Here is a 12,392-nt window from a genome sequence, read left to right on the forward strand (position 1 = left end):
TCCCGGCTTCTCAAACGGCTCGGAGCCTTGGCGTTTACCCGTTGCCTAGCAACCCTGGCTGGGCCCCGGACGCGGGGCGGCGTTGCGCAGCGCTGCGCGGAAGGAGATCCGGAGCACGTGACCCCCCCCCCCCATCCCGCTACGTTGGAAGCGCCTCCGTTCCCTCCCAAGTTAGTCAAGCACCGGTAATGATAAACGTGTGTAGAGTCTTTGCCAAGGCGCTTATCCGAGTCTACAAATATGCATTTGGCAAGATCCTGAGAAAATGCAAATTGTTCTCAGCGCGCCTCCGGGTCCTGCGCCCTGGTTGGGGCTCTGCTATTTATTTGCTCGTGATCCGGCGGGTCGTTTTACCACCCCTTCCTTCAGCTTCCTCGTCTGCTACATGGGAATTATAACCCCCAGCCTCCTTTCTGCCACAATATTCCCTGCACGTTGTATGATAAGCTTAAGTCTGACTACAGCACCGGAATGGAAACTCCAGGAAAGTAGGGACTGGGTGTTTCCACAGCTTAGCTCTTGGTTGCCACGTTGTAAACATGTGCTGTTTATTGAATGGATGAATGAATGAATGATTAAAATGAATTTCTCATGGGTTAAGGCAATGAAGGGAAATAATGTAAACTAAAAGAAGAGGATTTGGGGCTAGAAAACATGGGTTTGAATCCCAGTTTGGCCATTCACTAATCGCATGACCTTGGGCTAGTTGCTTTCCTTTTCTGACTCAGCCATCCTCGTTGGCAAAGGGAGGGGACAGTGGCAGTACTTAGCATAATTGGGAGGGCCAGCTGAGCTGACGGGGCAGGGTGCCCAGGCTGGAGCTGACCGCAGAGCCGGCATCGGAAGGCAGGCCAGCTCTGTACCTCCGACGGCAGGGAATCTAATCGGAGTTCAGGGATGGGCGCTGGAGATTTGGAGTGTGGCGGACCATGTGTCATCCAAGAAGTGGCATTTGAGGTTGGAACCAAGCCTTGAAAAACGGTTATGAGCTGCAGGGGGGAAGGAGTGGGGAGAGGATTCCAGATTGGGGGGAGGGGGGGGCTAGTGTGAGCAAAGGAGGGGCGGTTGTCATGGAAGAAAGGCATTTGGGGGGCTGGAGTCCCTGCAGGGGGACAATGAGAGATGAATTTGCAAAGGTCAGCTGGGGCCAGTTTGTGGGAGATCCGAGAGGCAGTCTAAGGTGCCTGGCCAGCTTCCCGGGGGTTTTGTGAAAGTACAGGAAGAATGCAAACATTCCCTCCCTCAGGCTCCCCAGCTCCTCCATAAATGTGCTTTCACCACTACCGGGCAGGTGCAACAAAATTGCCATTGAGATGGCACTTTGCCCAATTGCACTAACCAAAGGCGAGCCCATAAGTGACTGCTGCCATCAACGGCCCCCTCGACTCCCGCCACCAGTTTCTCTGAGTCAAGGAGTCCCTCAGGGTGGATGCCGAGGTGGGTGATGGGGGCTGGGTGCAGGAGCGTCTGAAAGCCCCACTGAACCGGCTTTGTGTGGTCAGATGTGAATCAGACCCGGACAAAACGTCAAGAAAATCGGTTCCACCCTGGAGCCCTGGCTGGTTGGGGCTGCGATCACAGGTGCCCTCCTCACCCCACCCTCAGCTTTGGAAAGCTGAGGCTCCCGACACACACGTTATGCCCCCGGGCAGGGAAGTGAGGCGGAGGAGGTGGAAAAGGGGGAAATGGGAAAAGTTGAAAGGAAAACTGCCGCCTCCTTTCTCCTATTATTGCAATGATTTATTACAGGCTCCCGATCCCCACCCCACCCCCCACCACGCAGAAAGCCTGCATGCTGCCAACCACCAACCTGCGGCTGTGTTCACTGGGAGGACAGGTGGCACCCATGTGCAAGCCCGTCTCAGCCACCCTGGCAAGCCAGCAACAGAGCATATAATTAGAAGTAGGCACAAGGATCCAGTTTAAAAAATGCAGGGTCTCTCAGATCTCTGCTCAATCACAGCAGAATTGGCAACTGAAATTCTTTGCTGAGAGCGGCCCCTGGCCCTGGACATCCCCAAGGCCAGTCTGCAATCCACTGCACTGCTATCCCCCCAACCTCTTTTTCCAATTTTTTACTGTGGTCAAGTACACATAAAATCTACCACCTTAACCATTTTTTAAGTGCACAGTTCAGTGGTATTAAGTACATTCATATTGTTATGCAACTGTCACCATCATCCATCTCCAGAGCTGTTTTCATCATGCAAATCTGAGACTCTACTCCCGTTAAACAATAAGACCCCACGCCCCTCCTCCAGCTCCTGGCAAGCACAATTCTACTTTCTGTCTCTATGATTTCGACTACTCTAAGTACATCGTAGAAGTGGAATCACACAGTATTTGTTTCTTTTTGTAATTGGCTTATTTCACTTGGGCATAATGTCTTCAAGGTTCATTCATGTTGTAGCAAGTGTCAGGATTTCCTTCCTTTTTGAGACTGATATTCCATTGTATGGATAGAGCGCATTTTGTTTACCCATTCATCTATTGATGGACTCTAGGGTTGCTTCCACTTTTTACTATTGTGACTAATGGTGCTATGAACATGGGGGTACAAATATTGAGACCATGCTTTCAATTCTTTTGGGAAATGGAATTGCTGGATCATATGGTAATTCTATTTACTTAATAGAATTTATCCATTTTTAATTTTTTAAAAAATTTATTATTTATTTATTTATTTTTGGCTGCATTGGGTCTTCGTTGCTGCACATGGGCCTTCTCTAGTTGCGGCGAGAGGGGGCTACTCTTCGTTGCGGTGCGCGGGCTTCTCATTGCGGTGGCTTCTCTTGTTGTGGAGCACGGGCTCTAGGTGCGTGGGCTTCAGTAGTTGTGGCACGTGGGTTCAATAGTTGTGGCTCACGGGCTTCGCTGCTCCGCGGCATGTGGGATCTTCCCAGACCAGGGCTTGAACCCGTGTCCCCTGCCTTGGCAGGCGGATTCTTAACCACTGCGCCACCAGGGAAGTCCCAAGTTTTAATTTTTTTGAAGAACCTCCATACTGTTATCCACAGCAGCTGTACCATTCCACATTCCTACCAACAGTGCACAAGGGACCACTCTGTCTGCCGCTCCATAGGGATAAGTGTGAATGACAGCCTCAAACACACGCCTGTTCCCGGCAAAGGCTTGAAACGCGGTCGATTCTGGGAGCACAGCCGCTGCGTGGAAGTCAACAGTAGTGGAGGCCCATGGGCGGGGAGCTGGGGTCGGCCTGCCCGGCCCTCCCAGGCTGGCCCGGGTGTTCAGCGGACAAATGAGATGCTGCAAAGAAAGCTGGAAAGGCGCCTCCCAGGCGCCCAGGCCCAGAGAAGCACCCCGTGCAGGTGAGGAGCTTAGGAAGAGAATGCGGCAAGGACCCCTGCGAAGCTGGGAGAGGTGGCCCGCCACACGACACCCGCCCCAAGCCCATGTGGTGGCACAGAGGTGCCCAGCCGGGGCTCTGGGTTACACACTCCTGGCTCTGACACTCTCTCTGTTATCGACTAGGGATCTTGGCCTTAACCAACCAGTAGAAATTGATTAGAGGTCAGACAAGAAATTCAGGCCAGGCTTTATTGGGGCCCCTGCTGCAGCAGGAGAGAGCGAAAACAGGTAACAGGTTCCCTTGCTCGCTCCCCGAAGAGGGAGCTGGTTCCTTATATGCGGTGAGGGTGGGGATGTGTCCCGGGGTCCGGCTGGAAGGGTGGCTGAGGTGCTCTGCCCACCCCACGGGTGGTGCTGTGTGCAGGGGGCATGCGCAGTGCCCTGCTTTTGCTCCTGACACGGTTTTTGCTCCCAGCCCCTCAGAAGTGGCGGTTGGGTTTTTGGGGGTCTTTTTGTCCAGAATTTGCCCCAACTGCACATGCACGCAGTTATTTTTAGTCCCCTATAGTTTCTTTGTATTTTGTTGCTTGAGGAGACGTGTGTCCAGGTGTAAGCACTGCAGCAAAGGGCCCCAGGTCCAGCCTGTCTCAAGCACTGCAGCAAAGGGCCCCAGGTCCAGCCTGTCTCAGCTCCAACTAAGTCCTTACTCTCTCTCTGCACCTCTGTTCTTTTATTTACAAAATGACCTCATAAGGTTATTATGAGGTTTAACAATTAATGTGAATACTTGGGACAGTCCTTGGTACACTGGAGATACTCAATAAATGCCACTCATTATCAGCAACCTTAGAAGCGATGACCTTTAAAGGGAACTTTGGAGACTCGAGCAGAAAGGCCTGTCCTTGGTCCCGAAGAGCAGCAAGGTCACCCGCTGGAGAGGCCCTGTGACATGCATTCAGTAGCCCCGTCTTTCAATCCTTCATACTGAAACCTGCTCTGGAGCCCTCCCCGCGCATAACCCAGCCAGAAGGTGCTGTCAGGTACCCTCGTCATTCCCAAAGTTGAGGAAGTTGGAGACAGTGTGCATTTTAGTACCAGTGGTTTATTTCTCCCCCAGGTGAGGGCACACATGTGTCAAGCAGAGGTGTGCCCACACGGTCCCTTCAGGAACCACCCAGGGATTCTAGTTTAGTTTACATGCATTAAAAACAACTCTAGTCGCCAACGAGTGTTAAGAAGCATCACCCTGATGTCGCCAAGTCCTGTCTGCACGTGACAGGGCCTCACGAAGGTGGGTTCGTGGTGCACGTATGTACAGGTGAATGGGGGGAGACAGAGTGCCGGCGGCCCCGTGGCCCCGCTGTCGTGGAGGCTTGGCTGGGGGCTGAGAACCACTCTGCTGTCGGTGTTCTGACCAGAAGGCGGCGCTTCCAAAATGGAAATGGAGCCCTTGTCCACAGCCACACTACCCTGCGCCCCTGCTTCGGTGTGCAGGGCTGTGGAGGCTCCCGGGCTGTGCACTCTTCGTCGGCAGGAGGTTGGAAGCACCAAAGACCCTAACCCTGGATCCTCAGCGGGAAGGATCGTGGGTCATTATTTTCTCCTGGTCTACAAGCTCCCAGCAGGTGTAGGTCAGGGGCTGGGGGACAGTGGGGTGGGGACGGCATGGTGGGAGAGGTAGGGAAGACACCTGTCTTCATATCAAGACATAGTCAGCCCATTCTGCTAAAGCCTTTTATGACAAACTTTCCTGAAGACAAAAGGGAGGGGAGAGTTGACCTGGGCATTCAGCCAGTCTCCTGGACCAGACTCTGTTCATGTTCAGACTTGCCTCTTAGAGACTTTGTTCTCTCAAAATGCCTCCCTTGGGGTGGGATGAACCCACATCCCCATCCATCAGCATCTTGGGACAGGATGTCTCACTGATCTTTATTTTGGTAGACAAATCAGGTGGGAGGGATGAACCCCACATCTATAGTAAAAACCGGCTGTGCTGTGAATTTCAATTCTTTGGATAATCAAAAATTTTTAAAACACTGGCAAAAAAGAGTTAGAATTGCTTTCAAAGTGTCTGTGAATACCTGAGACTGTCCCTATCCGCAGTGAGCAAACTCACAGCAGCGATTCTGGAATGGAGGTGAGGCGACAGAGGGTTGCAGAAAGACAGGCCCACCCCTGCCACCTGGAAGCCCACCAGGCACGAGGCTCTGGTCCCCCAGCCTCCTATGCAGAGCCTGCCAATGCCTTCCCTTGGTGGCACAGGAAGAGTCCACCTGTCCCCGGGAGACTGCTTTGGACAGTGTCGGGTCTCATCAGGGATGTCATCTCCTGATCAGCCCTTCCACCTTCACCTGTGGGGAAATGGCACCCATCCGAGCAGCCAGGAGGAGGCACAGTCCAGGCAAGGGGACCCTCAAGCCTGACCCGGTCCCTCCTCACTGTCATTCACCACCTGGTGAAGGTGAGATGCAGGGGCAAACTGAACCAGGCTCCCAGCTTAGGGACGGCCAAGCACCTGGAGGGCATTTCTGGTGTGGAGGGGAGGTCAAAGGAGGGAGAGGCTGGTCCAAGTCATGGGTCTTCTGTCTGCCTGGGAATCTCAGCCAACCCCAGGCCGATTCTCCCTGAATCTCAGCCACTCCCTTGCGCCAGCAGGAGCCTTCCAATCCTGTAGGTCCACTCACAGCCTCTAGATGCCTTTGGTTTCTATGAAAGAAACACGCTTGCATTTGCCTTAGTTAAAAACCAAAACGGATCAAGGAGGCAGGAACTCCCAAAAGTGTGTTAGGCTGGAAACTCATTCCCATAGGGCCTCAGGTGTTCATCTGCCACGGACAGGTAGGTGGCCCTCATGCTGGGAGAGTACTGTGGGAGAGAGGGGAGGGGACAGTCAGAACAGGGTCACACATCACCCGTTAAACCAGACACCGCACTAGCAAAAATGCTGGAACTTTTGAGGAAGTGCGAGCTGGGCCAGCCACAGCGGCCGGGCACCAAGTTTCAATGTCAAGGCCTCGTGGGGCTTATCAGAGGATAGTCGAGTGGCCTGGGCAGGCTTCGTGTTTGCCAATGCTGCCAACCCTGGGGCCATCAGGACATCTGGGTCCCAGCCTCAAACTCAAGAGGCACACGCCGACCAGCCACCGTAATGCACCAGTGTGCTTAGGAGCCCGCCTAGTGGGCAGGCTGAGGGCACAGGCCCACTGACTCAGAGAGCTCAAATCCCAGCTGTGCACCTTGCTCATCCCATGACCTCGGCGGAGGTTCTCCAGTCACTCCAGGCCTCCGTTTCCCCACCTGCACGATGGACCTAAGAGCACTCAGCTTTTCCACTGAAAGGATGGAATGATATGAAGCAGGCAAGACCCCTAACACAGGGGTTCTCAAACTTGGCTGTGCATCAGAGACACTGCGGGGGCAGGGGTGGGTCTAAAAGCATCCTGAAACCTAGGCCACACCCACCAGTATTTTTTTTATGTGATAAAACACACATAACATAAAATTAAGCCTTTTGAAGTGCCACCACCAGCACTGGCAAGTGACCCATTAGGTTCCTCCTTGACCAACGGGGCATCGAGTAGTGCAAAAGCAAATCCCTCCATAAAGCTGGGAGAGTCGTGCTGTGGGCTACACCTGCATGCAGGTGGGTACATATCTCCTGGGTCCTGGGACCCTGCCTAAGAGAAGTGAGGAGGTGGAGAGCAAATCGAGCAGCTCAGTATCTGCTGCTACTAGATAAAAGTGACGATGTCTGAATCAGCTTAATAGCAGGTGCTCAATAAACGTTATCACTATTATTGCTTATTATCATCATTATTACTAGCTGTGTAGCTCTTAGCAATTCACATTAACCCTCTTAGACTCAGTGTCCTAGTTCGTAAAACAAGCTTGACACTACTGGAACGATCTAAGATCGTCAGGGTGATTATATTACAAGATAAATTCATTTAAATTCGCTGGCAAACTGCTCATTAAATGTTAGGACAGGAGAGATAAGTTGTTTTCTCCTTTTGATGTGAGAAAAATGAGACTATAATTATCTTACAGAAAAAATAAATAAATTAAGTGCCACCAATATTTTTTTGTAAGTTCTTCCAAGTGCAGCCAAGTCGGAGAAACACAAAGTTTAAGCGTTCATTCACAGGAGATGTTAGCCAGCCTCTGCTCGGAAGTAGAGATGCGGCTTCCTAGGTTAGCACATCCCACATCCCACGTAGGGCCTGAGATTCTGCATTTCTAACAAGCTCCAGGTGCTGCTGGGCAGCTAACTCCAAGTAGCAATGGTCCACAGGACCCTGACTGTCTCCTAGCGCCAGGGATGTTTCCGGGGTCCAGGTCTAGGCCGTTCATGCCAGAGATGGACGAAGGCTTCCAGCTGGGGGGCAGGGAGTAGGGGCCTGAGACTCCTTAACCCAGTGGGTCTCAACCAGGGGCAATTTTGCCCCTGCCCAGGGGACATCTGGTTAATGTCTGGAGGCATTTTCAGTTGTCATGGCTGCGGGCTATGGAGTGGGGGGTGCTACTGGCATCGCGTGGGTGGAGGCCAGGGACACAGCTAAACCTCCGGCAGCGCACAGGACAGCTCCCGTGACACGCAAGGACCTGGATCAAAGTATTGGTACGCCGAGTGAGGAAGCCTGCCCCTGAGCAGGCTTCAGGCTTTACCTGGGAACAGGTCAGAAATGCAAACCCCCGAGCCCCGCCCCAGATATTCTGAATCAGAAGCAGGGTGGGCCCAGCGGCCTGTGTTGTCACGAGTCCTCCAGGTGATGGATGTTCAAGAGTGAGACCCTCCTCCTTGAAGCAGTATTTTCCAAACTTGCTTGATGACGAGGTTCACCCGGGCTACGTCTGCAGTGAAGTCCCTGGCCTGGTATTTTTAAACAAGTGCCTGGGTCATTTTTGTCCATCGGGCCCAGGATACGGTGCCTGGAAAGACAGGAGGTGATTCCTAGAAAGCAGAGCTAAAGGAAAACACATTTCTAGCCGATGAGGGAAGAGGCTGTAGGTTCCGATGGCCTGGCTTGATATCACCCACCTTAGTGAAATCCCCAGTGTCCCAGAGATGGAGCTGTCAGGGGCAGGGATTTTCCGTGCACCGAATGCACTGGGTACTGATGAATAATATTTAGAGCAGGTGCAGGGGGAGAGTGGGGAGCGGTCAGCTGTGTCCTCTTTATTGGGGCTCATGTCCGTATCCTCCACGCTGTGGCTTCCTTGGTCAGCAGGCTCAGCTGTCTCTTCATGCCTCTTGCATGTTAGGAGGGGAAGGGGGTCATCTCTGGGGCAGGTTGAGCTGGGTAGGGCAGGGCAGTCAACTCTGCCAAAGCAACTGGAGTTTCTGGGCTGGTCTCCATTATAGTGGGGGAAGGTTTAGTCTGTCCTTGTCCTTGCAAATAAGGTCAGTTCTTGATTATCTCTGCTAATGTCAGGGAGAGTGGCCTGGATCTTTCAAAACAGAAGGTAATCCGAAATTCATTTTTATTTGGCATCCCAGTGTCTCGAGTAATTTATTTTTCACAGCAGCGGATCGCCCCTAATCATGTTGTACTGAGATTAATATTAAAATCAATCTGCATTCCTGGGGCCACAGTAGCTGGCGGGAGGAAAAAAGGAACCCAAGAGGCTTCTGGTTTAGAGAGAAGCCAGCTTGGGATTTCAAAGGTGCCAACTCTGGAAGCAGGCTTGGACCAGCCGCTCTCCCTGCCTCAGGTCCCCAGGGAGCAAGGGCAAGGCCTGGGTCTAGTGCTGTTTGTAAAAGGACAGCAGGGAGGCGCTCTGGGCAAAACCCAGCAAGGTGGGGAGAGCCAGAGGGTCCGTCTGGGCACGACACTGCACACATTTGGGGCCGATCATCCTGCGTGGTGGGCGGTGCCCTGGGCTCAGCAGCACCCCTGGCCTCCACCCACTAGATGCCAGTACCAGCGACCCCCCCAGGTGTGACAACCAAAGATGCCTCAAGACATGGCCAAACGTCCCCTGGGGGAGCAAACTCCCTTCTGGGTGATACCCAGTGCTCCAAGGTAAGGCTCAAATGTCACCTCCTTAGACCGCGAAGGAGCAGTTCCTCCCTCTAGGTCCTAAAGCACCGTATGGCACTTGTTACAACAGCTTTCTGAGTCTCTCCCCCCCCACCCCGCCCCTGCAGACTATCCACGTCCTGAAGATGGGGGCTGGGTCCCCATCTCTCTTTCCGGGTCCGGCACTGTGGTTTTCCCCAGGAGCACTCGCTGGATTCCCTGAGTGCACGTGAACATTGTGGTTCTCAGGGCCAAGGTCTATTTCATTAGTCCCCCCATCCTTGCCCCCGTCCTTGGGGCTCCAGGGCTCCTAGTTCACCAACTGGACGGCTCCTTCCAAACTACCTGGATGGGGCAGGTGAAACACCTCGCCCAGCCCAGTGAAGGCAGGGGCTCCTTCCCTGACAGACGCCTGGCTCAAGAATGCAGACTTCAACCTGGTCTTAGAGCCCCCTCTTTCTTACAAAGGCCACGCCTCTGTGGAGGAGGTGGGGTGGGAGGAAGCTTGAGTGACAGCAGAAGGAGGGGGTAAAATAAATAGGCGGCTCAGTCTTAACGGCACTTACTGTGTCACACAAACATGCTTTTGTAAGGGTCAGTTTCTCCAATGCTCCAACCACCTATGTGGTGTGCTATTACATCCCCATTCTACAGATGGGGAAACTGAGGCACAGAAAGGTAAAGTACTCGCCCAAAGCCACAGAGGTCATAAGCAATGAGCTGGCATTGGAACCCAGGCATTTGGTACTGGAGTCTGTTTTTTTTTTCTCTTTTGGCCGTGCCACGATGCTTGCAGGATCTTAGTTCCCCGACCAGGGATGGAACCTGGGCCGCGGCAGTGAAAGAGTGGAGTCTGTGTTTTTGAACCTCAGCTGTCTCTATTTGCAGCTCTGTCTCAGCCAGTAGTATGAGGCGACCCTCACACTTCTCCAGGGGCAGACAACCGGCACACCCCTCACACCCTGATGTTGCGTCTAGGTCCCCTGGCTGGGGTGGAGGGCGGGTGGGAAGTGCGGACCCCACTTGGGCACAGCCTGGGGACATCAGGAGCTGCGGGGGGTGGGGTGGTTTGGGGCAGGCAGGTCTGGTATTAGTCCTCCCAGACCTGCCACCACAGGGGCCCCTGATCCTCTAGCCCAGGGTGTCAAGGTAAACGTAAATTTAAAACGAAAGAATTTCCCCGGTGCAAAAAGGGAAAGAAATGCTTCTTTGAGCAGCATTTCCTTTAGAAAGCTGATCATCATAAATTACTCCTCTGTCCCTTTGAGAGGTGTATAAACCTTTTTAAAGGCCAACGAAGGCTCTCAGCAGTTTTACAATCCAGGAACGTTTTCTTCCGGGGCTGGGAGCCATCTCTGAAATGGTAGCATCAGGAAGACTGTCCCCCATCTCCCTGGCAGTTAGTGAGCCCTGATGGCCACACAATTACCAGGTGGATTTAGGATGAACCAGTGTGACAAATGGTGCTGCCGAGTCCTATTGTTGGCGGACAGGAACCGTTTATCTTGAGGACAGGTATGGAATGCGGTGCGTCTACCTGCCTGACTGTGTAGGATGAGCTCCGTCTTTACAGTCCCCTTAGCAGATAGCCTGCGATGTGCATGGCAGTCTGGTCTAATGCTTATCTGGTAACAAGACTGTTTCATTCTTTTCTACCTCTGTGGCGGGGAGTCACTGGGTCCGCAGGAGGTTTTTTTTCTTCAATCATTCCCCCCTCCCCGCAAGGGCAGTGCCTTTGCCCCGGGAGCCCAGGTTACCGTGGGCGGAGGGGAGCCTCTTCCAATGAGCGGCACGTTCTCGTAGCGTGGGTTCCCACCGAAGAGCACAGCTTGGTTCCTGCAGGGCCGAAAGGAGCGGGGAGTGCTCAGGCTGGGGAGGCCGGGTTGGGGGGTGTCTGCTCCGATTTCTACAGGAGGATCCCGGGGGTGTGCAGACGGGAGACGGAAAAGGACCACGGATAGACGGGAGGGAGTGAGGGCAGGGAGACAGGGAGGCCTGGGGAGAAGGAGCAGTGTGGCCTGGAGAAATGCAGCTTCTCGGGCCTTAAACCTGCCCTGCAAGCTTGAGGCAAAAGACCTGACGCCTGCAGGGGCTCTTCCTCCAGCACTAGATGCTCCCCGGGGGCCTTCCCACCTGGCATCCTGGCTGCAGTGAGGGGACCGCGCTGGCCTCGGATGCCTCCTCCCCACCCGGCTCTCTGGACCCAAACGTGCTGCCCGCAGATCCAGCCCGATGTGTCGGGGGAGGTACCGGGGAGGCCCTGGGAGCCCTGCCGTACATGTACTCCGAGACGGGGGCATTGGAGATAGTCTGGGCCGGGGGCTGCAGGCTGGTCTGGCTGCCCAGGCCGCTGCTGTAGCTGCAGAAGCTGCGGAGCTGCCCGCGAGGGGGGTTGTGGGCGGGGATGCGCCGGGCCTGGGGGTTGAAGGGGTCATCGTCGATGTCGTCGTAGTCTCTATCCCTGGAATGACACGTAGGATATGGCCAGCTGTGAGGGGCGAGGCAGGCTCCAGGCAGTGGGGTCCCGGCCCGCTTCCCAATCTTGCCTCCCAGGACTCTCCCTCTGGCCACAGGTGTCTCCTTGAGGTTCTTTGGTATTATTCTGCTCCATTCCCAACTGCACATCCACCTCCTCCAGGCAGTCCACCATGCTGACCACAGGCACACGGACCCTCCCTACCCTGCTTCCTTTTCTGACCTACTCTCAAGACACTGAAATACCATCTTGTCTCCGTCTATCTCCTCAGTGAGACTATAGGCGCCCTGGTGCTACAATGTGTCCTTCTGGTATTCTGAGGCACCCCTCCCAGCAGCAGCATCACACCACAAAGTGCTGCAGAGGAAGAGGCGATAAGCAAAGGATGCCAGTCTGTGGCATGACGCTGTCACCATTCTTGGCCCTGCTCCTGCCCTGGCCCCCTCCAACCTCCTTTTGGGGTTCTGTCTGGACTTTCAGGGACGCTTGGGCAGAAATCCAGCCAGCCTGTTGGGGCTGAATGCCTGGTCCCCCTGCTGCCCTTCTCCATCCCAGGTTATCAGCTCTCGGTTCAGTCACAGAGCTAA

General features: G+C 54.0%; 1 protein-coding gene and 1 non-coding gene across 5 annotated transcripts in view; one reads left to right on the forward strand and one right to left on the reverse strand.

The window, feature by feature from the left end:
- Positions 1 to 4,391: 4,391 nt before the first annotated feature.
- TTYH2 (tweety family member 2) overlaps positions 4,392 to 12,392 on the reverse strand; it is a 38,712-nt gene continuing 30,711 nt past the window's right edge. For 3 of the 4 annotated variants that reach the window (XM_057536215.1, XM_057536212.1, XM_057536216.1), the window contains 3 exons: positions 11,608 to 11,790; positions 11,087 to 11,165; positions 4,392 to 6,174 (listed from right to left, as the gene is read on the reverse strand). In XM_057536215.1, coding sequence (XP_057392198.1) covers positions 6,094 to 6,174; positions 11,087 to 11,165; positions 11,608 to 11,790 — 343 coding nt within the window. In that variant the 3' untranslated portion in view covers positions 4,392 to 6,093. Of the gene's footprint in view, positions 8,239 to 11,086; positions 11,166 to 11,607; positions 11,791 to 12,392 lie in introns of all 4 variants that reach the window. The other variant, XM_057536213.1, reaches the window with a different exon arrangement.
- LOC114238323 (small nucleolar RNA SNORA35) lies at positions 6,836 to 6,964 on the forward strand. Its single transcript, XR_003623713.1, has one exon. It is a non-coding gene; the product is annotated as a small nucleolar RNA SNORA35 (small nucleolar RNA).

Source organism: Balaenoptera acutorostrata, chromosome 20, assembly GCF_949987535.1.
Source record: "Balaenoptera acutorostrata chromosome 20, mBalAcu1.1, whole genome shotgun sequence".
NCBI lineage: Eukaryota > Metazoa > Chordata > Mammalia > Artiodactyla > Balaenopteridae > Balaenoptera > Balaenoptera acutorostrata.